Raw genomic sequence first — 24884 nt, forward strand, 5'->3', positions numbered from 1 at the left:
CGTTCGGTTATTTGTTTGATAATTGTATCGCTGTTTTGAATAGTCCCCTACCATAACCTCCAAGTGCAGCTGAACCGAACGTGTCACATAGCTTCGTGCAGTCCCGATCTCGACCCCCCGCATATTACAACCCCCCTTCGCGTGAACGCGCATTCGCTTATTGTCAATGCCCCATACTTTCATTTAGTTCGAGGCGCCTTTCCTTCTGACAATATTAGTCAAAATTAGTGTTTATATTATATCAGAACATCACAAGTTGAGCAACTTATCACAGAAAGCGGTTTTAAGACGAACACATCGCAATGGAACCTCCAACGACCCATGTAGCTACGCTACAACATTCACGACAATGAACTACGAGAGCCCTTCAATACGTAATAGTTAAATGGTTAAAAGTAATACATTTATGCATTATGTTATTTATTCATATTAATTTTGACAACCTCTTGGTAGCCTACCCTAGAAAGCAATTTAATTGTGACTGATCCAAAACTAAGGAAATCCTCTACAATGTACAGACTCTGTGCACAGCCTCGCCAGGCCTGTGAAGGATATTGGATATATTCAATATATCCAATATATTTTGGATATATTGAATGTATATGAATGTATTTGAATGGATATAAAATATCCAGCCAAAGCCTGCCATATTCATCACCCCTCTCCTATTTCTTATTGCACAGTCTGAGAAACATATGGTTGAGTGTTGAGTGTTACTGGAAAGACAACATTTTCTTCATTATGAAGTCTTCAGGTTGGAACTTCAGATGACCTTTCTTTCACCAATTAAGAGTTTAGGTGAGTGACTCACAGGCCTGTGGTGGCCTGTGAAGGATATTGGATGTATTCAATATGTATTCAATCAACACATTCTCACCCGGGGATTCCACCGGACGCGTTACGGCAACGTTACGGCTGCGGCACGTCTTGGCCGCGACTTTGCCCTGCTTGCATTTCCTGCGAGCCAGCCGTATTCACGCGAGATCACGAGATCCCGCGATAATCCTAAACCTAATGTACTCACCTTCCACTCCCAAAACTACTGCAATTAAATGCCAGGCTTTGTCCTTTCTGACATTGTTCTTATAAAAAGGATGATTTGAGACCCTTTGATTGATTTACTGCTGACCTGGTGCCACCGGTCATGACGTAATAATGTTGATGTTTTATTAATTGTGTTTTATTTAGAAAATTGAAATGAAATGCTCTGTTGAAATTGACGCGGTTCAGCAGCGGCTCGCGGCAAAAATAGGAATGCTACGGAATGATAGCGCTGCGGTGCGGCACGCCGCTCCTGGGACGCTGCTGAGACGTTCCGCAGCCGCGCCCGGTGGAAATGGTCTCATTGATTAGAGTGGAACCTATCTGCTGCGGTGACCGCGGCCAAGACGTGCCGCTGCCGTAACGTTGCCGTAACGCGTCCGGTGGAATCAGGCCGTCACTCCGAGCGCGTCGATTTCTGACGAACGGTCAGTGACTTTGGCTTCAGTTTCTGACGCAAAAGGGTACCCTTGCGCTTCTTTTTTCGACGCATGGGGTTTTCAACTCCTTACAATGTAACAACTTCACGGGGGAGCCGATGGCTGCACATAGAGACGCTATGAGCATTCATCGCATTGGCTAACGGAGGACCTTTGCGCTTCTTTTTTCGACGCAGGGGGTTTTCCACTCGTTACAATGTAATCCAGGCACGTGCACAGACATTTTGGGGGGCAGGTGCTCAAAAAAAAAAAAAGGGCACCCATCGCCAAAATTATTTATGAAATTAAAAATAGTAATAATAAATAAAAAAAACACAGAAGGAGGTTTTCAACTTATCTATTTATTTGTGTTAACAAACTAGATCAAATGATCAAATTGAATAAGTAAATGAATAACAGGCATAAACAGACAAAACAAGGCCATATTGTATAAGCAAATAGTATGTTAAATAATCGAACAATATTCTAACTTAAAACTTATCAAAACTCTGCTCTGGATAAATAAAAGGATCTTCACAGGAGCATCCTCCTTGGTGCCATGTCTTGGAAGATTTGTATCACTTCACTGTGATTTATTTCAATGTCTTGCTCAATGGCAAGCAGGAGAAGGTCAGAGAGTCTTTCTTCCCCACAGAGACTCCTGAGCCTGTTCTTTATAATCTTCAGTTTTGAAAAGGATCTTTCCACTGAAGCTGTTGTCACTGGCAGTGTTGCATAGATCCTTACCATCTTCACAAATGTTGGAAAGATGAGCTGGCCAGAGTTCTCCTCCACAATGGCAAGGATTTCTTGCAGGTTCTTCGAGGGAAAGCTGGAGTGGAACACCTTTACCTCTGTCTTCAGCTGGTCCTCATTTTCCTCATAGAAGTCACAAAGAACATGGACAGCTTCCTCTGCCTCTGGGTTTGGGGTGCTTGTCCAGTTGGCACACACTGTTAGAGAGTGGAAGGACCGTATGATTGAGCCAGTTGGACTTCCAGTGATGCTCCTATGGAATCTCCTGTTGAGCTCTGCAGTCAAGGTGCTCAACAGGAGATTCCAATGTGTAGTACACATTCTTCCTGTAGTATGACTCCAAAGAGTCAATCTCATCACTCACTTGTGATGCAGTTGTGCTTTGGTTGAAACGCACTGGCACTTTCCGTTTCCTCTCCTGGCCAGGCACAACGGTAGGTAAAGGAATGTTGAGAGCCTCTGCCTTCTCTGACGCACCTTGAAATATCTCGGCAAACTTCTCCTCAGACCTCAATGCTTGTATTGTGTGAATAACACCATCAATTAGCTTGTAGGCTGTGGAGTGGTCCAGTCCTTCTTCTTGCAGAGCGTTTGATGCAAGAGCAGTGACTTCAAATGCTGGGGTGGTGATTTCCATGCAGAGGATGAATGCGAAGTTAATCGCATTACTGTACATTTTTGCATCCCCTAGGGCCAGGTCAGGTGGAATTCTTTCACAGATCTCATTGAGGAGCATCATAATAGCCTCCAGATTTTTCTGAAGGGCCTTCAGTGCTTGTTCCCTGCAAGCCCAACGGGTATCTGAAAGCCTCTTGAGCTCCACAATACGTCCCTTTGGATGCAGGGACTGCTGCAATCTGACTAAAGCAGCATGGCGCTTTGAGGAGCCACTGCAAAAGGCATACAGCTTCTCAACCAGGTTGAAGAAGGTCACAAAGTGCTTGTTTGACTTTGAGGCTTCCACCAGGACCAAGTTCAGGCAGTGTGCTTTGCAGTGCACATAGAGGGCCTTCTCATTCAGTGTGCGTATTCTGGCTTGAAGGCCATTGTACATGCCACTCGTGTTGGCTGCTCCATCATAGCCCTGGCTATACATATTTTTCACCTCCAGACCATTCTTCTGTAGAAGGGAGACTACAGTTTTCTCCAGCTCCTGAAAAAAAAAAAATAAAAAAAAATTGGGCTCAAGAAAAAAAAGGGCACTTTTTCTCAACCAGGGCACAAGGGCTGGTGCTTGAGCACCACTTGGGGTCTATCTGTGCACGTGCCTGCGCACAACTGTAGCTTAAGTTACTCTTAACTTATATATATATTAATATAATATAATAATAATAATAATATATAAATATATATATATAAAGTCGTGTGTGTATAGCTCATACACATGACAGGACACGCATATTTTTTCAATTTTTATTCATGCAGAATATTTACATACTATTTGAAAATGAAAGAGGCTGGGATTTTGTTTATATTTTTCAGTAGTATATGCCTAAATGAGGCCGTAGCACAGTTAACGGACGAGCAGAGGTGGTGACGTCATCGAGTCCGCTGCTGTTCCAATTGCAGGTACGTACTCGCGTGCTCGCAAGTCTGTTCAAGTACGTGCTTGCAAGTCATCGAGTCCGTAGTACGCGTGCTAGGAATTGAGAAACGGCCATAGCTGTACCGTACTACACTGTCAAGTGTAGTACCGTCAAGTAGTAGACACTGAACAGAAATAGTATGTACTAAGTATTCATGTCATACACCGTTTGAAAGCTTTAAATCTCAGGAATGTCATCCAATGTCAACCATACGGTGGAATAAATATGTTTAGCGAATATAGATCAAAAATATCCTAGTGTCTTAGGTCAAAATAGCACCCCTCAACCTCCTCCTCCCTTGGTGCATTCTAACTTTATCGTCGTTGTGGATATCCTTAGCAATGAGTTGATACTTCATGTTGGGTCTTGAAATGTTCATAAGAGTCTGCAGAAATCGAATATCAATATTATTAACGCTGCAATGTTTTTTTATAGAAAACTGCGATTCAGGGTTTGAATTCCGCTATTGTCATCTGATTCATGGAATCCATGTGTTTGCCAGGGTCTCACGGTGCGAGCCCTCACACATGTCTGTAAAGCCTTGATTCCACCGGAGGCGTACGCGCCGCGGGTCGGCTGCGCCGCGGTCACCGCTGCTGATCGCTTCCACTCTAATCAATGAGACCATTTCCACCGGGCGCGCCGCGGAACGTTTCAGCAGCGTCCCAGGAGCGGCACGTGGCGCCGCGGCGCTATCTTTCCGTCCAATTCTATTTTTGCCGCGAGCCGCTGCTAAACCGCGTCAATTTCGACAGAGCAGGTCGAGCCGGGTAGGAAGTGAAAAGTAAAAGCCATAGAGCATCCGGTCAATTTTCAAAATAAAACACAATACTCAGCTCATGTAACTTCACATCAACATTATTACGTCATGACCGGTGGCACCAGGTCAGCAGTCAATCAATCAAAGGGTCTCAGAGGGTCGGCAACATGGACGACGAGAGACTCATTGTCGAAGTTCAGCAACATGAAGTAATTTATGTACCAAATCATCCTTTTTATAAGGAAAATGTCAGAAAGGACAAAGCGTGGCATTTAATTGCAATAGTTTTGGGACTGGAAGGTGAGTACATTAGGTTTAGGATTATCGCGTGATCTCGTGATCTCGCGTGAATACGGCTGGCTCGCAAGGCAGCCAAAGCCTTGCGAGCGTTCCGCGGCGCGTTGTGGCATCCCGCCACGGAAGCCTCGGCCTGGACAGGCCCGGGGTACCGTAAAGGACTGGGTATACCACCCCCACCCACCAGCCGGCGATGGAGAGCAGCCCTTTCGGCACCCCAATCAGGGTGATTGGGGGACACCTGGCCGAAAGCACGGGAGCCATTTTAAAAGGAGGCACAGCACAGCACAGCAGGGGTCGGGTGCAGGAAGGAAGGGCTCGTGGCAAGGAGAGAGCCTAGAGGCCCACGGAGGCCCTAGAGACCACGTCTCCTTCTTTGATTGTTTGAGTTAAGTTGATTGTTAAATAAATGCCTGAAATGGCTTTAACCCCAATGCCGAGCGAGTTTTGTACGTGGATTCCGGCTCAACCGAGCACCGGGATACCACACTTGGTGGAGAATGCAGGCATGAGGAAGATCCCACTACGACCCCCCGGTACAGACGCCGCCGACGCAAGAGACGCTGCCGCAGCCGCACGGGATGTCGCCGCCGCCGCCAGAGACGTCGCCGCTGCCGCAAGAGACGCTGCTGCCGCCGCAAGAGACACTGCTGCCGCCGCAAGAGACGCTGCTGCCGCCGCAAGAGACGCTGCTGCCGCCGCAAAGGACGCCGCCGCCGCCGCAAGGGACGTCGCCGCCGCCGCAAGGGACGCCGCCGCCGCCGCAAGGGACGCCGCTGCCGCAGCAGGAGAGAAGGCTGCAGCGCGAGACCGGGACGTGACAGTGCCGTCGGCCTACGCGGACGTGGGGACGGGCCGGCCCTGCATGCTGGCGACATGTTGGGCAAAGGAAGCGTCCGGGTGCCCAACCGTACCTGCGAGGGTGATGTCCAAACAGACGCAGGCCATAGTGGACACTGGCAGCATGGTCACCCTCCTCCGGCCCGACCTGGCGGGGGGAAGGGAAGGGTCACCAATGGAGGTGACATGCGTACACGGGGACACACGAACATACAAGACCTGCCACGTGGTTGTCCGGACACCACAGGGGGTGTTTACGGCTAGGGCAGGGGTCGTGCCACACCTCCCGATGCCGTTCCTAATCGGGAAGGATTGCCCGATATTTCGCCGGCTTTGGGACCCGGCACGAGAGTCCCGGGGGAAGGAGAGATGCGGTCGCCGCCGCGGCAGGAGAGGCAGCCGCCGCCGGCGCAGCGGGAGACGAAGCGGCGGGAGACGAAGCGGCGGGAGACGAGGCGGCGGGAGACGAGGCGGCGGGAGACGAGGCGGCCGGAGACGACGCTGCCGGAGACGACGCTGCCGGAGACGACGCTGCCGGAGACGACGCTGCCGGAGACGACGCTGCCGGAGACGACGCAGCCGGAGACGACGCAGCCGACGCCCTGTCACGGCGAGATACCAGCCTGGGCGGGTCCCTCGGCTACCTGGGGCTTGGACAAAGGGTGGAGGAGTGTGGCATCCCGCCACGGAAGCCTCGGCCTGGACAGGCCCGGGGTACCGTAAAGGACTGGGTATACCACCCCCACCCACCAGCCGGCGATGGAGAGCAGCCCTTTCGGCAGCCCAATCAGGGTGATTGGGGGACACCTGGCCGAAAGCACGGGAGCCATTTTAAAAGGAGGCACAGCACAGCACAGCAGGGTTCGGGTGCAGGAAGGAAGGGCTCGTGGCAAGGAGAGAGCCTAGAGGCCCACGGAGGCCCTAGAGACCACGTCTCCTTCTTTGATTGTTTGAGTTAAGTTGATTGTTAAATAAATGCCTGAAATGGCTTTAACCCCAATGCCGAGCGAGTTTTGTACGTGGATTCCGGCTCAACCGAGCACCGGGATACCACAGCGTACACGTCCGGTGGGATCCCGGTGTAAGACCAATACTTCCTTGTTTACAAGCGTTACAAGCCAATGAGGCGATCACTATTAAAACGGGGCATGTATACTTTGATTGACAGCTACACCAGCAGACAGCAAGGGTCGGGGACGGGCCTTAGATATCCCTATAGCCAATGAAAAGACCTTTCTGACGATATTCAGCATGTCAAACAACGTCTCACGTGTGGTTGAGAAAACAAATGCGCAAGGGGTGTGCGTAAACTAACAGGCTTTTCCCCAGAGTGCGAGTGTGAAGCAAGTGGTTGAATTGCGCGCTCGTGTGTGGTTTTATTTTTATTTACTTTTGTGAGTTTGGTTTTATGAACATTTTGAAAGATGCTGTCACGTTAAAATTGTATCGGGGGCGAAAATTGTACCGGCCTACGTCATCAGTTCTTGACAAATTCCAAACCTGCCTGGCAACAGACGACGCGATCGTCTGTTGCCTGGCAACGGGCGATCGCGTCTAGTGGTGGATTCAATGATTCGTTTCCGTGACCCAGTTCGCGTGATTCAGTTCGCCACGAGGAGTCGTTCGCGAAACGTTCCTTCGTTCGTCCGTTCAGTCGAGTTTCCGGTAGCACTAACTCCCCTGAGTCTGACTGACTCAGCTGAGAACCGTGCAATGGGGTCCCATTCCATGATGCGATTTACCGCTACCGGAAACCATTCTGAACGAACATATGATTCGTGAACGACTCCTCCACATTCAGTCGAGTTTCCGGTGAATCTGTAAATATTCTAGAACACACGGGAGTCCTGGAGCTCTATCTAAATATTATCATATAGCCTACACAGATATCTATATCATATGATATATAATATCACGGCCAAAAGCTGTGTGAGCCGATATTATGAATCTCAAACGACCGCGTTGGGTTCTCCGACGTTCCTGGTTCTTCAACGTCCACATCAATGTGAATACACACACTGTAACGCAAGTGTTTCTTGTCGGTTCTTTGACGTGTCTTGTATTTCCACAACGAGACTGTCGTGGGGGTTATCTGAGCCATGGTTGAGAAGGAATTGGGGGAAAGGAACTTTGGTTTGACTCGCTGAAGTACATGAACTGCGACATGCCACCGGTTGCCGCGAGGCACCATCGCCCGGCAGCGGGCAGCCGGCAGCGGGCAGCCGGCAGCGGGCAGCCGGCAGCGGGCAGCCGGCAGCGGGCAGCCGGCAGCGGGCAGCCGGCAGCGGGCAGCCGGCAGCGGGCAGCCGGCAGCCGGCAGCGGGCAGCCGGCAGCGGGCAGCCGGCAGCGGGCAGCGGGCAGCCGGCAGCGGGCAGCCGGCAGCAGGCAGCGCGCGGTTCAGTCGACTTCAGGTTGATGTGAAAGTGGAAGAACCAGAGACGTCGCAGAATCCGACAGTCGTTTGTGATTCATAATATCGTCTGGAGGCGCACACATTATGTTATATGATATAGATATCTATGTATTATATGATATTATTTAGATATAGAGCTCCAGAACTGTAACGCAAGTGTTGTACACTTCCTTGTTATTTGGATAACCGTTCTGCTGTTGGTGTGATGGCGCATAACACGTCGGACTCTCGTCTCTGGTATTTCTACAACGAGACTCGTATTGGGGGTTATCTCAGCCAAGGTTGAGAATGAATGGGGGGGGAAGGAACTTTGGCTTTGACTCCCTCAAAAACATGAACCACGACATGGAGGAGAAAGGGATTGTTGGCGGCGATGTCTCCCGCTTGAGCCCCGCTGAGGGACCACCGCCGGAGGCGGAGGTGCATAAGCGCTGCCCGGCAAAGATCCCTTTCTCCTCCTTGTCGTGGTTCATGTTCTTGAGGGAGTAAAAGCCAAAGTTCCTTCCCCCCAATTCATTCTCAACCTTGGCTGAGATAACCCCCAATACGAGTCTCGTTGTAGAAATACCAGAGACGAGAGTCCGACGTGTTATGCGCCATCACACCAACAGCAGAACGGTTATCCAAATATCAAGGAAGTGTACAACACTTGCGTTACAGTCCTGGAGCTCTATATCTAAATAATATCATATAATACATAGATATCTATATCATATAACATATTGTGTGCGCCTCCAGACGATATTATGAATCACAAACGACTTTGTCGGGTTCTGCGACGTCTCTGGTTCTTCCACTTTCACATCAACCTGAAGTCGACTGAACCGCGCGCTGCCGGCTGCCCGGAAACTCGACTGAACGTGGAGGAGTCGTTCGCGATTCAGCCTAGTTTCCAGTAACGGTGAATCGCATCATGGAATGCACGCCATTGCACGGTTCTCAGCTGAGTCAGTCAGACTCAGGGGAGTTAGTGCTACCGGAAACTCGTTTGTTCGTTCAGTCGAGTTTCCAGTGAATCGAATGGTGAACGAGACGACCGAACGAACGAGGGAGACGAACCGGTTCAGTTCGTTTGTCCTAAAGACTCGGTCATTCGAACCGGTTCGCGAACGAACGAGCCAACACTAATCGTGTCGAATGACGTAGGAAGGTTCTTGGACAGTCGCGAACTTTCATGCTCGTTCATTGCACTCCTTCATTGAGCGTGATAAGACAGGTTTTTGAAACCTGCTTTAAACACTCATTTTACTAGCTAAATTCGATTAAACAATTCAATACAATACAAATATAAAGTAAAAACAAGTGTTATCTAGCGATCCGCTATCTGTATTATGTTATTTGGTGTTCGGCAACATAAGCGCGAATGGTTTTTGAAACCTGCTATAAGCACTCAGTTTACTAGCTAAATTCGATTAAACAATTCAATACAATACAAATATAAAGTAAAAGCAAGTGTTATCTAGCGATCCGTTATCTGTATTATGTTATTTCGTCTTTGGAAACATGAGCCGAATGTTTTTTGAATCATGCCCGGCAACGGACAACCCAATCTAATCAGTTGTGAAATCAAGTGTGTAAGAGGTTTTTAAAAACAACCTTAAAACCATCAACGTGGTACAAACAGAAAGAAATTACATCTCATCCCCCATTAAGGCTCGATTCCACCGGAGGCGTACACGCCGCGGGACGGCTGCGCCGCAGTCACCGCTGCTGATCGCTTCCACTCTAATCAATGAGACCATTTCCACCGGGCGCGCCGCGGAACGTTTCAGCAGCGTCCCAGGAGCGGCGTGCCGCGGCGCGGCGCTATGTGATGGAAAATCTACATGTTATGTTCAGGGTCTTATAAAATGTATTTCTTAGCGTTTCATGTGATGTAATCTGGTTTCACATCCCGTTCTTGGAATCTTGCTATTCTGCAAGGTCTTCTAAAATGTAATTCTTAGTGTTTCATGTGATGTAATCTGGTTTCACATTCCGTTTCCATGTTGTCTGTAGTTTGGTTTGGGCCTGTTTTACTTGACCCCCTGGGGAGCGTAGAGAAGCAAAGGGTGATAAGGAACAGCCTCAACCACCTTTTGCCCTCTGAAGAAACTTCAAGCAATAGATTAACATCTGGTTAACAAAGGTTTTTGGTTTTATGGGGGGGACACCCCCTCCAGATGCCAACCCAAGTGAATAAAAACTCATTACTTTCAAACACTCAGTGGACTTCTCCCCAGCGTACCTTCAGAGAATGAAGTAACACGCAAAGAGAAGCTCCCATCTGGGGCCTCAGATTATTGTAATGTATGCCTGTTATGTTGTTTGTTGATGCATGTTGTGATGTATCTTTGTTCGTACTTTTAATACAAATATATATAACCACTAATTGTCAACAGTATTGTGTGCTTTTTGCATCTAAATATCTCATCTGCTTAGACGCAATATCTGATACAGAAATTGCCACGACAGTTTGGGGGCTCGTCCGGGATATCTAACCTGAAGATCGCGTGAAAAATCCCTAGGTGTCTGCCAAGTCAGGTCTGAGGATTCGGTCTCAGTCCCAAAGCCCTACCTCGCCTCCAGGTGACTGTAACCAGACTAATGGGGTCGAGCGAAGGGTGTCTGTGGGGGATGAAGTAGGGGTTCTTCAGTACGGTATCCAAAGGAAAAATAATTCGAGCAGGTGAGATCACAATACTGTTAAAGCTTCCAAATAAAATCCGTTACAGGAACGGTATATAAATGTTTCGGTAAACGTAAACTTATATCTAAACTTAGGCCTCGTTCAAAGAAACTCTGTTATAGGAACATGCGGTAGCTCCGTTTCGCTTCCGTCAATATATATGGCTATATAGGTAACAGAAAGGGCAGCTAGGGTCTGTCAGGGACGGTAAAGGGAAACCCGTTGAAGCGCGGTTGGTGTTATATATATATATAAATAATAATAATAGGTATTCATTAATAAATATATGTATATGTGTGTAGTAACAAGGAGGTTTCGGCGATATTAGATAATTTGTTAAATAATAACTAGTGTAAAAGGATCTAAAATATGGGGAACAAATCTGGAAAAACTGAGATAACGGGACCTGCGAAGGTGATGTTGGAGAAGCATGGCGAAGCGGCTCTGGAGGGTTTAAAATATTGGTGCCAACTGGGTTTTCCTGAAATGGGGAGTTTTAGCTTAAAACGGTTGTTGAAGTTTTAATTATGTTGGTGTGCATTTCATTTGAGGGAAAGAGAGAGCCAGGATGAAAAAATCAGCCAGGGACAGAGAGCGTAGAGAGCGTAGGAATATTTTTATCTCAATTTCACCCGAGATGTAGACCAGGACCTGGACTGCACCGGCGGACCGAGTGCGAATCCCCCTTCACCTCCACCGTATGACGACAACGCCCAGGCCGCCGCCCCATCATTCAACCTCTATCCAGACCTCACGGCAAAGGAGGCACCCGCTAACAGCGCAACAGGGGTTATGGCAGTCCGGCATACGTTTTCCGTGCATGGAGACCCAGTGATATTAAGGACATAGCAGAATGTCTCCCGGACCCATCTGCAGTGGGAGGGGAATCCCTCGCTACAGCCATTCTGGAAATGGCCCATCACCCATCGGCGAACCACGCCAAGTCAAACTGGGCCTACGGTGGGGTCGTATTCAAGGCGACATTCCCGGGAGAGACCAAGCTGATATAATGTTCGTGGAGGCGCCGGACGGCAAGGACGACCACAGGAAAGTGGGGAAGCACAGAGGCAGGCCTGCTTTCGTTGTGGCGTCATGGATCCTTGGTTCAACGATTCTCCCAAAAGAATCGACAAAGACAATGGAAGGGCCGGCCGGCAGTTCGCACCTTCCCGTGAAGTGACTGTGAATCATCCAAGAGGCGGAGGTGGAAGGGGGCATTTGCATTGACGGGACGCAGGAGCAGACCAGGTCCAAGGAGCAGGTATGAGCACCATAACACATAACACAACCAACCAAATGATTGTTATATGGTTCTCACCAGCATTACGCGACCTGATCAGCTAAAAGTAATATTATATATGGTTATTATATATAGTTATTATATCAACGGGCTATTGTAGACAGTGGATACTCGATTTTTACAATCTATCACAACCAATTTAATGGTCAACCATATCACACAGCCATGACATGACCCTAACTGACCCAGACTAACCCCGACTGACCCCCGACTGACAACAGAAGTGTATTGCCTAATATTGAAAAATGCAGATTTTTATATTATGATATTTTGTTAATGTTTTATGGCCAAATGGCAAGAAGGTGAATTAATGAACGTATGAGAGAGATTGGAAGAAGTATGTGTTATGGAAGGAGAAGAGATAGATGAGAACGGAAGGCAAGACAAGATAAGGAAAGGGGTGGGGAGAAAGATAACCCATCTGCATCAAGTTTTGTTCAAATAGATCCGGACCTGGACAACGCTCCTCCTCCTCCTGCTTTCAGCCCGACCAGTGGCCCAATACAGTGCAAATACCCCACGTCACAACTCATCTGCATCAGACTTTATGAAGTTACAGACCATGGGAGGCCCACCTGAAGAGCTACGGAACGGTCTGCTGGACGACACAAGGAGACAGTCCAGCAGGACCAACAGCACCAGAGTGGTGGCCTCCATGGTGCCTGTGTAGCCACATTGAAGTGGCCTGAACAAAGAGACAAAGGAGGGTCTCAGAGACGGGAGGGACGTGGGGACAGGCACTTCAAAGGACAGTCCGTGATGCAAATGAGAGGCAGAAAGCAGAGAGAGAGAGGTGGAGGCGTGTCCAGGCGGATGGAGAGAAGATCAGTGTCCAGGCGGATGTAAAGTATCGCACTAGACACGGCATTCACACATATTACAAGAGAAAGATCTAATGTGTAACTAGGCCTGTGTATAAATTGTGTGATAATTTCTTACATCTGAAAGGTTTGAAAGTCATCAGGAAAAGTGGTTTGGAGAAACATAGACAAGTAGAAAAGTTGAAGGTTAAAGAAATGTGTTAGACAGAGTTCAAATGTACGGCAGCGGTAGAATTCATTAAGGCACAAAACGTTAAAATTGAATCCCAAAAAGCATGATGTATGCTACAATGTTTTTCAGAATTAAAGTAGAAGGTTTTTGGTGCGCTCGCAACAGCAAGCCATGCTTACAGGCCTGGGCTTTCCCTTATTATGGTAAATTGACACATGGGAGAATCATGCGTCAAGAGGGGGGATGGGGAGCCCACAACAACAACCTTGGATATACCAAAGCAAACCAAAGGAAATAATTACTAAAAAAATAAATAAACAAACCCCATGTAGGTCCCTCAGAGACATCATGAAGGACAATGGGAAAGAGAAGAGGAATACCGTTTAAATGTTGGGTTATACTGTGCGTTATTAATGCTGACTGGATTGACAATTAATGTTTAGAGTAGTAAACATTATGTGCTTGCAAACTACTCATGTGTTTGTATCACGGAAGCAGCATTAAGGACACATCAAATAAGAATATTTTTGTTTAGAAATGTTTTTAAAGGGTAGCCTTGTTTCTTTGTTTTAGTTTTCTTTTCTGTTTTTATTTTTATGACTTTTGAATATATGGAAACAGATGACTTGATTGTGATGTTAGGTGATTTTATGCTACCTTCTGTAAAAGCGAACGGTGGTATAAATAGTCTGAACAACCTCCTATAAAAGCGGAGAAGTGCTGATGGTCGGACATGATAGATTTTTGAATTTGTGATTATAAAATAATCAAAGTGGGGATTGTGATGGAAAATCTACATGTTATGTTCAGGGTCTTATAAAATGTAATTCTTAGTGTTTCATGTGATGTAATCTGGTTTCACATCCCGTTCTTGGAATCTTGCTATTCTGCAAGGTCTTCTAAAATGTAATTCTTAGTGTTTCATGTGATGTAATCTGGTTTCACATTCCGTTTCCATGTTGTCTGTAGTTTGGTTTGGGCCTGTTTTACTTGACCCCCTGGGGAGCGTAGAGAAGCAAAGGGTGATAAGGAACAGCCTCAACCACCTTTTGCCCTCTGAAGAAACTTCAAGCAATAGATTAACATCTGGTTAACAAAGGTTTTTGGTTTTATGGGGGGGACACCCCCTCCAGATGCCAACCCAAGTGAATAAAAACTCATTACTTTCAAACACTCAGTGGACTTCTCCCCAGCGTACCTTCAGAGAATGAAGTAACACGCAAAGAGAAGCTCCCATCTGGGGCCTCAGATTATTGTAATGTATGCCTGTTATGTTGTTTGTTGATGCATGTTGTGATGTATCTTTGTTCGTACTTTTAATACAAATATATATAACCACTAATTGTCAACAGTATTGTGTGCTTTTTGCATCTAAATATCTCATCTGCTTAGACGCAATATCTGATACAGAAATTGCCACGACAGCTATCTTTCCGTCCAATTCTATTTTTGCCGCGAGCCGCTGCTAAACCGCGTCAATTTCGACAGAGCAGGTCGAGCCGGGCAGGAAGTGAAAAGTAAAAGCCATAGAGCATCCGGTCAATTTTCAAAATAAAATACAATACTCAGCTCATGTAACTTCACATCAACATTATTACGTCATGACCGTTGGCACCAGGTCAGCAGTCAATCAATCAAAGGGTCTCAGAGGGTCGGCAACATGGACGACGAGAGACTCATTGTCGAAGTTCAGCAACATGAAGTCATTTATGTACCAAATCATCATTTTTATAAGGAAAATGTCAGAAAGGACAAAGCGTGGCATTTAATTGCAATAATTTTGGGAGTGGAAGGTGAGTACATTAGGTTTAGGATTATCGCGTGATCTCGTGATCTCGCGTGAATACGGCTGTCTCGCAAGGCAGCGCTACGCTGCCGTTACGCGCCCGGTAGGAATGGACGCAGGGCAGAGGACGCAGCCGTTCCGCGGCGCAGCCGTTCCGCGGCGCGTACGCGTCCGGTGGGATCCCGGTGTTAACTAGGGGCGCAGCCATCTTCTTTGCGAGTTCTACAGCTCTGCTCGCTCTACTTTGAAAGCGACGAGATACTACGACCAAAAGGGGGCGTGCCTCAGTGAAATGCCGCAAGAAAGCTGGGAGATTTGCGACTTTACCACTTCGTAAATCCAAATGGATAGCAGCATTAATGGGGGATGAGTTTTCTTTCTATTTGTACCACGTTGGTGGTTTTAATGTCGTTTTTAAAACCTCTTACACACTTGATTTCATTGCTGCTTTAATCCGGTCACCAATATATGCATTGCACGGTCTTGTTTTGCGTGCAATTCAATGTAAAGTTTTGTTTTGAAGCTGGTTTGCTAAAGAGGCTATGTTGCTAATGATGACTAGCCTGCTACTACTCCCCCTCGTGGCTCGACAGAAACACAAATGGCAAACTGGAAGGCTGGAGCAAGGGAAATACGTCACGTTCTCGCTGAAGCTGGTCGTTCGTACCAGAGTACCATCCAAATGGATAGCAGCATATATATATCTATGAGATGTCCTACAGGCTGCAGCGTATGGAAAGCCAAGAAGGCCACAATCCGGCCCTAGAATGGCGCGGTAAAAGTGCAAAACCATACGGAATCCGTACGGTTTGGCAAGAATTCCGTACGGTTTTGAATGACTAGTCATTCACTCCGGCTATTAGTTATTCACTCCGGCTATAAGTTATTCACTCCGGCTATTAGGTATGCAGAACGAGCCCCTCCCTCTTCTTTGCTTGACCACTAAGTTTGAAGGCTGTCTAACCAATCAGAGCTGCAGTGCCTCCATGTTTCGCTGTAACATAAAGCTGTGTTGTCTTTACTAGTTTCACTACAATGTAATGACCACGATTAGCTAGTGGAAAATACATTTGTGTCTAGTACAGTGATATATTTGTATATGTTAGGCTATATATTGAGATGGCAGTGTGCGAAATACCCGACAATATTCGAGGATGTCCTCATCCCCAGATTGTTCTCGATATGCAGTAGCCAGCTAGGCCATAACATTACATAACATGAACTGAATAAATGCCAGGTATATAGCATATCGGAGACGGGCACACAATCAGTGCATTTGCAAATGAGAGCATGCAGTATGACCGATCTTGTGACATGTGGTCGGAGAGAGTCTTGTGTGTGTGTGTGTGTGTGTGTGTGTGTGTGTGTGTGTGTGTGTGTGTGTGTGTGTGTGTGTAGAGCAAGTTGTTGAAGGAAGTGTTTCTACTTGACGTTACAATATTTCATGGATGCAAGCAAGCCAAGACAATCAATCTATATCTATAGCCTACATGACAACACACACGCACACACACACGCACACTTTAAACACACTGGTAAAGCAATAGGAGCCTGCATTGGCTAAAGTTGTTGCGATGCACGTTATTTTGAGGGGCAAAGTTGTGCATTACAATGCAAACACGACATTGGCACCGTTCTTGCGCACTCAGAAGAACATGAACTGAATAAATGCCAGGTATATAGCATATCGGAGACGGGCACACAATCAGTGCATTTGCAAATGAGAGCCTGCAATATGACCGATCTTGTGACATTATTTAACCATCCATCTACAGCTAATACGATCAGACAGATACATCATTGATCACATATAAGCCCACAACAAGCCCAACATCACCACGGAAGGTGCGCTCTCTCTCGGACATTCACACAATCAATCCAACTTCTGCAACTCCAAGGCAAGACTGTTCACTAAGACCACAAACAACCACAACTAACCAGCCTACATATCCACAACAATGCACAACAATCATCAAATATCTTCTGTTTGGCGCACATGGCTAACTTGGTGAGCTTAAATAGGCTACATTTAAGTGACATTTAGTGAGATGGCCTAAAACGGAATACAAATGAATTATTCCAGGACAAAGGCTTTCAGGATCAATTCAGAGGTTCAACTGTTCGGGATTCATTTTGCTTAGCCAGTGAAATTGATCAGCTGTAGATTCCACACACTGTTAAAAATACTTCACTATAAGTCCTCCAAATAATTCAGCAGAATTGCAATAGGCCTACTGCCATAAGCATAATAGGCAGCCGTCATATGCGCTAAAATGGTCACAAATGCGTGTGTGTGTGTGTGTGTGTGTGTGTGTGTGTGTGTGTGTGTGTGTGTGTGTGTGTGTGTGTGTGTGTGTGTGTGTGTGTTGTCATGTAGGCTATAGATATAGTTCGATTGTCTTGGCTTGCTTGCATCCATGAAATATTGTAATGTCAAGTAGAAACACTTCCTTCAACAACTTGCTCCACACACACACACACACACACACACACACACACACACACACACACACACACACACACACACACACACACACACACACACACACACACACACACACACACACACACACACACACACACACACACACACACACACACACACACACACACACACACACACGACTCTCTCCGACCACATGTCACAAGATCGGTCATACTGCATGTTCTCATTTGCAAATGAACTGATTGTGTGCCCGTCTCCGATATGCTATATACCTGGCATTTATTCAGTTCATGTTCATGTTATGTAATGTTATGGCCTAGCTGGCTACTGCATATCGAGAACAACCTGGGGATGAGGACATCCCCGAATATTGTCGGGTATTTCGCACACTGCCATCTCAATATATAGCCTAACATATACAAATATATCAGTAGACACAAATGTATTTTCCACTAGCTAATCGTGGTCATTACATTGTAGTGAAACTAGTAAAGACAACACAGCTTTATGTTACAGCGAAACATGGAGGCACTGCAGCTCTGATTCGTTAGACAGCCTTCAAACTTAGTGGTCAAGCAAAGAAGAGGGAGGGGCTCGTTCTGCATACCTAATAGCCGGAGTGAATAACTAATAGCCGGAGTGAATGACTAATAGCCGGAGTGAATGACTAATAGCCGGAGTGAATGACTATTAGCCGCGGCTATTAGTCATTCAAAACCGTACGGAATCCTTGCCAAACCGTACGGAATCCGTACGGTTTTGCACTTTTACCGCGCCATTCTAGGGCCGGATTGTGGCCTTCTTGGCTTTCCATAGCAGCGAGACCTCCCACGCTGACGCGACGCCCGTCCCTCTGACATGACGCCCCGCCCCTCTTACGTCACATGACCTTAAACCAAGTGACTGAAAAACGCCTTCTCTTCTATTACGTATATTTCGATGGATTTATTTGAATGGAAGACGTAGAACAAAATTGATATGATCGAAATTATTATTCAAATATTTTTTTAATAATAATAGTTATAAAAACAAATTAAACATACAATGACAATCTACAAATGCCCATCCGGGATCTGTATGTATTCTCCGTTCGTCTTGTAGAGGGCGCTGTTGTGGTACCCAGTGACACAACCTAATGTGTGTTTGCTGTAAGGCTGCTGGAGAGACTATTTTAACAATCAACCAGCAACGAGTCACAAGGTAAACACCCCACCATGACCAGTTAACGCTGCATATCATATATACTGCCAGAAAATGATAAATATAAGTGTTTTGACCTGTGGTTGACGCACGCCATTTGTGCGAGCGTCCATCTTGGTTTGCAGTTGTTGACATCCATCGTCTTGTTGTCTCTCCTGTACTACCGGCTGTCCGGATATTCAAGTTGACGTTTATCCCATTGAGTAACGCTCTAATGACCATGTTTTATATTTATCAGGGACTAGTCTGCCTACGCTGACCTTATCTGCGGTCCACTCCCTGCTACACAAGTGATCCTCCATCCTGCTGCACAAGTGATCCATCCTCATGGTAAGTTGACTTGTAAGTTGTAATCAAGTGATCCTCATAGTAAGTTGATTTTTAAGTTGTAATCAAGTGATCCTCATGGTAAGTTGACTTGTAATCAAGGGATCCTCATGGATACATTTACGGTGTTCTTCCATTCTGTTCCAACCGTAGTGCGACTCGATAGCAGAGTCTATCGAGTCCTGCACGCTCCCTTATGTGTTTGGTTTTGTTCTGCAGACCTCTTATCATGATTGTATTGATTGATGCTCCCACTACAGAATCAAGTTATTTTACACCACTGTGCTCACCCCATGTAAACTGGAAAATATGCGTAGAATATTTTGATATTATATTATAACGTCTTTATTGGAGATTTCAGGGTTACAGTTTGGGCAATGTATGTAATTATGTATATAATTAAAAAAAACATAACTAATCAATTAAACTAAATAAATAACTTAAGCAAGAAAAGTGTAGCACAGTATTGTTAAAACCTGCTGGATATATTTTGGAATTTTCAATATTGTCGTGATGCGCATGTGAACCGATGAGTAGCACGATTTGATAGGTAGCATAGATTGGCAAAACAACGGCGCTTATGATCACTGTGCCATCGTCCATCTATTCCTGTATTTACTAAACCTAGCGTGTATGTGTTGTGTACTTCTGTCCCTGCTTCCAGGCCACAGAGAAGACTGCCTGGGTGTCCAGCCCTTCGTACAGTCGGTACTGGCGGCACTACCAGCAGGCCATGGGCTGGTACCAGACACACCGACAAGCCTTCAGCAAGGCGCTGCTCGCGGCTCATGGCCCGGCGTGCTACGGTCAGCTGTACCCCTGTAAATCCTCCTCTAACCAACTCAACCACCTGTACACTGAACGGCACGGCGGGGCCAGGGACTGTGGCGGCCGGGGGAGGAGAGGGGAGAAGAGGTACAGGGAGTCGCCTGAGCCGCTGGGCTGTGAGGAGGAAGTGGAGGAGGACAGTGACTTGGAGGAAGGAGAACCAGAGATTGAATGTGACGTGAGCAACATGGAGATCACGGAGGAGCTCCGGCAGTACTTCGCCCTGACGGAGAAGCACAGAGAAGAACTCAGTAAGTGACTCCTAACAGAAAATAAATGGAAACACCCCCAAGATAGTCTCAAATACATAAAAATTTGGATAGAAGGTGTGTGCCTCTGTGAACAGACAATTACGATGGGCGGTGGTTGCTAGTAAATCACAATAGCTAATGGTGTTGTGAGAGAGTAAAGAATAGACTAGTACTGCACTAACTCCAACGATCATACAACTACTAGTATGATGCTCCACCCTTTTCAAATTAAACATAAAGCACTCAATCCCACATAGCCTTACAACCGGCACAACCTCAAACGTGGAAATCTAGTCAAACAGCCATCCATAGTTCGCCGAGTGTAAAAGCTGCTTGAACAATTGACTACTGTAATGCTCCATCAGCATCGGGGGATATGAAATCTTGAAGTGGGTTTTATTCACTTCTTTAGATACATTATGTTGTTGAAGTGTGTTGGTAGATAGACAGACAGGTGGGCCGTCCAATTATTTCCTTTGTGCCGAAGGAAAAAGATTGTGCACCTTTTTTTCGTTGATAATCGAGTATAGAGCTTGCCCAATGTTGCCCGGAGCAATGTAACAGCCCAATTGGCTTCCATGTTATTGGCTAATGTTGCACAAAATAGCACCAAACCTCTGCAGTAGCATGATTAGGGTCCCTACACAACAACTAAGCATCAACAACTTATTTAGCGTACTGGGAGATTAATAAAAAAGAGTTTTCCAAGTCTGTGCCTTACCAGTAGGTCAATTTTTCGAGGAAGTCTTCCTTTACTTTAACTAAACAATGTACCATTAGAACACAGTAGTGACATATTGAATAGACTGTATTTCAGATTAATTAAATGTTATCTTCATTGAAAACTGTGCTTTCTTTAAAGAATAAGACATTTCTAAGTTACCCCAAACTTTTGAACGATAGTGTATACGTCAGATTATCAGAATTATTGAATATGATCAAAAAAGGCCTCTGAAACAAATGGCCATCCGTTGCTTTAAGAGCCGCTGTTCCCCCTGTCCCACCAGAGAAGCAGCAGGAGCTGGAGGACAAGGAGCACGCCTGCTACGTGCCCGCCGACCAGGACCTCCACCGGGGGGCGCGGCTGGGCACGACCGCCGCGCCCAACGAGCGTCCCGGGGTACGGCGCGGGGCGGAGATGAGGAAGCTGTACGGCGTGGACACGGCCAAGATCCAGGCCATGGAGGCAGCGCTGCAGCTCAACTTCGACCGCAACTGCGACCGCAAGCTGCCCAAGTACTGGCCCGTCATCCCCCTGCGCCTCTGACCCCTGACCAGTGGCTAGGGGGTTCTGAGGGCGGGATGGAGGGACCCGCTGTTTGCTCAAGGGCACTTAGTCGGTAGTGAAAGTTTGGATTCCTTACGATTCTTGAAGATGTGGATGGAGTTCAGGGCTGTGGGGCCTGCGTGGTCAGCGAGCCGCCATGATGGATCTCAGCGCCTGATGGGACCTGAAGGCGGAACCCAGACGACCTTAAGAACCAAGATGTCCTACTGCACTCACTGGCTGTCAGTCAGAGGATTTGTTTGATCGTTGGTTGAACGCCCTTTGGGAATTTTAAGGATTCGTCCCTTGGGCAGCGACACCACTTCTGAATGATGCAAACACAGTCAAGGAAACCTGTATGATTTCAGTTGTTATAAATTGCTTACGTTCCAGCAGGTGGCAGTGTTTGACTGTTGACCTGAAGTATTTTTCTGCGGGCTTTCATTTCACAAGGAGGTTAGGGTTAATTTTAGAGTGGAGTTATTTTTCAGGCAACTTGAGTACTAGGTGTGTGTGTGTGTGTGTGTGTGTGTGTGTGTGTGAGTGTGTGTTGCTCTCACTTTAAGGAGCTGTTTGATGCAGACATTGATTTTATTGGGGTTCCACGTTTCTGGACCCTGTTCTCACTTACTCCACATGTTGGAGGTTCACTTTTTATCGTTATGCCTTACTGTTCATTTAAAGGTTATTTTTATGTTTTGTAATAAAGATTTTTGCATTTGGATGAAGCTTGTTTGGGCATAAGAATCAATTTTCGTTGTATGAAATACTAATTTTTTGAGGGGGTTTAAGACGAAAATAAATGCCCGTTCCAAGTTGTAAGTAAAAGGGGTAAAGTGTGCGAACAAAATGTGAAGAGATTTGCATCTTATCACTATTTACTTTATTTAATGAAGACATTACATTAAAACTCATTAATGCAGAACTGATTTTGTGCTGTAAGAAAATTGCACTTTTGCATGTAACAGATTGTACATTTTTCAACAACAAAGAAGTTGTCACTTTCCAATTCAGTCTCGGTATTCCAACTGACTATGACCTAGCGGCCATCCTGAATGTGGAATTCTGCATCCAAGATGGCCGCAAGGTGAATAGGGCCCATTGCAGCCGATTGTTGATCAAGCTGGTTTTCAAAGTTCAACATTGGGTTCACTCGGTCCACCTTCCTAATGAGAGGGAAAGCGAGAGAGAGAGAGAGATGATACTAATTAGATTGGAGAGGCGCAGTCCCCTCTGGTAACCTAGCGAGGGTTGTGGTCCGGGATAGATTTCACAGATTACAGGTAGCCAGACAATTTTGAGTGGATTTGCTTCACACATGGACGGCCATGATGAGACCGAGTTACGTTTAAAATAAAATCGACAACCGATGACACCAATATTTAGATTTCGATTTTCAAAATTCAGCATTGCCGTCCCTTGGGCATTATGTGTTTTACTGGCCTCATGCCACAGACACATAAACTCAACAAATTAGCCGAGAGCACTGTACTGCTCAGAAAGTTGTTCTGTTGTCTGTCCCCCTGTCTGTCAGCCTGTCCATCACATAAGAAAATATATGCTTCCAGTAAGGGATAACTGATGTGTTTGCTGCCTCCAGCACAGTCAGAGGAGAGGGGCGCTGGGGAGAGGAAGAGCCGGGATTTACTGCACCGAAGCACGCAGAGGAAGTCCACCTTTTACTCTCCCTCTCGTTCTCTCTCTCTGTGATAGTGACAAGGGTTGTCATGGTGATGTTGGTGCTAGCAAGGATGGTGACCGCATATGTGTCTGATAAAGGCGATGTTGGTTACCAGGCTGTACCGGTGATGGTGCTGATCGTGATTAGGGTTGTCGTCGGTGGAGGATGGTGATAATGACTCCACGACTTGTGATGAGGGCGATGTTTGTGAGACCAGACTGATTGTTGTCAAGGTGATGGTGAAGTTGAGGATGGTGCTCTTTGTGACTAGGGTTGTCTTGGGGATGTCTGTGGTGGTGGGTGATGAAGTGGAAAATGTGTGCACGGCTTATGGCAGAATTTTTTGAAGGTTTGTGGCGACATCGCTCGATGTGGAGGGGATGTGGTCACGGGACTGAGTGTTTCCATGGGGACAGTTGTGGTGATGGGGGAAGATTGCTGTTTTTACTGTGACGGAATTTAGGGAGGGGCCGATAGTTGTTGTCATGGTGACGGGTTGTGGTGACGATGACATCACAAGTTGGGGGATGGGGGGCAGAGTGTAGTCGGTATCTGGGCCAGAGAGATTATAGCCTTGTCAGATAAATCACTTGGCACAGAAGAGCAGGATGGCCTTTGTGTGTGTGTGTGTGTGTGTGTGTGTGTGTGTGTGTGTGTGTGTGTGTGTGTGTGTGTGTGTGTGTGTGTGTGTGTGTGTGTTTATCTGTCTGTCTTTCTAATGGTGTGTGTGTGTGAGGGGAGGAAGAATGTTATAGGAGATAGGCTCTAGTGATTTAGTGAGTAAATATGTGCGTGTGTTTCCTCTAGTGTGTGCCACAGAGAGGATGTGGACAGCACTAGTGGTGTCTCCAGCCAGTATTCTCTAGATCAGGGGTCAGCAACCTTTTCAACCTGCTGTGCCATTTTGACATTTTCTCGTTAATGAGTGTGCCTTTAAGCAACAATATATTCAATACTAATTAAGCTGAATTATGACACAGCGACCAAAAACATTTCCAGAAGTCCTGGAATTGTATTATTTCCATATAGTCCACAATCACGCATCAACATTTTAACAGTTTTTGTTGTTATATTTGCAACATGGGCTTACAAATTATTACAACATATGTCCCATCTTAAAACACCACTTTCAGAAACTCATTCAAAAACATAATTTGCACTGTGAGAAATGTAAAAATATATATGAGATTGTTGGAACCATCCACATCAATATCCCGTTTCCCGAAAGCATCTTTAGCCTAAGTGGATCGCAGAGTGGGTCGTACGAGCATCGTACAGTTTTCACACCGTTTCCCGAAAGCGTCTTTGGTAACGAACGTCTTGAAAACGCTCACGAGTCACGAGTAGCTAACGAGTGCTCCAGGGTACTCGTAGGACGCTAAGAGCCTCGTTAGCCTACTATAGCCTCAGTGGCGTAACCAGCGGACATTCCTAGTATTGGATGCGTTTTATTATAACACATTGGTAATGGTGTATCACGTGCGTCTGAGCCTAATGTGGGCCATTATGTTCTTAGTTTGAGAGAGACAGTCCAGGAAATGTTTGAGCAGGCAGGGCACTTAAAATGTGTGAGAGAAAGTGGGGGGGATTTGTGCAGACTGACATAGGCTACTCATAAAACGTAGCCTAAAATAATGTAAAAAAAAATTAAATTAAAAAATAATAAAAATATTAATTATAAAAATATAAAAAAAATGCAAAGGAGCAGGCAAAAGGCTGGGATATGGTGGGGATTGGTCACGTTGACGGGAATGTTTAGTGACTTGTGGGAGGGTGGAGGGGGTTAAAAAAAAGTCTCAATCACTCTTCGACGTGCATGAAAACCAGCCGCGTAGATATGAGGGAGGCCGTCCTCACACCGATCTTCCTCGTCGTCATCGTCCTCAATATCCTCCGGTTCAACCAAAGCTACCCCAGCCTTAGCTGCAATGTTGTGCAACATAGCTGTCACACATATCACAGCGCATGACTTGGCCGGCGAAAACTGGAGCCCTCCGCTGGACTTGTGAAGGCATCTAAAGCGC

General features: G+C 46.4%; 2 protein-coding genes across 2 annotated transcripts; one reads left to right on the forward strand and one right to left on the reverse strand.

Annotated features, from left to right (window-relative positions):
- Nucleotides 1–1811: 1811 nt before the first annotated feature.
- On the reverse strand, nt 1812–18974 carry LOC130381305 (zinc finger MYM-type protein 1-like). Its single transcript, XM_056588819.1, has 2 exons — nt 18584–18974; nt 1812–3369 (listed from the first exon to the last, which is right to left on the reverse strand). The coding sequence occupies exons 1-2, from the start codon at nt 18617–18619 to the stop codon at nt 2470–2472; spliced, it is 936 nt and encodes a 311-aa protein (XP_056444794.1). The 5' UTR covers nt 18620–18974; the 3' UTR covers nt 1812–2469.
- gemin8 (gem (nuclear organelle) associated protein 8) lies at nt 18199–23410 on the forward strand. The gene is made up of 4 exons (XM_056588820.1): nt 18199–18506; nt 18745–18836; nt 19498–19912; nt 20920–23410. The coding sequence occupies exons 2-4, from the start codon at nt 18834–18836 to the stop codon at nt 21177–21179; spliced, it is 678 nt and encodes a 225-aa protein (XP_056444795.1). The 5' UTR covers nt 18199–18506; nt 18745–18833; the 3' UTR covers nt 21180–23410.
- Nucleotides 23411–24884: the final 1474 nt, after the last annotated feature.

This window comes from Gadus chalcogrammus, chromosome 4 (genome assembly GCF_026213295.1).
Source record: "Gadus chalcogrammus isolate NIFS_2021 chromosome 4, NIFS_Gcha_1.0, whole genome shotgun sequence".
In the NCBI taxonomy this organism is placed as follows: Eukaryota; Metazoa; Chordata; class Actinopteri; order Gadiformes; family Gadidae; genus Gadus; species Gadus chalcogrammus.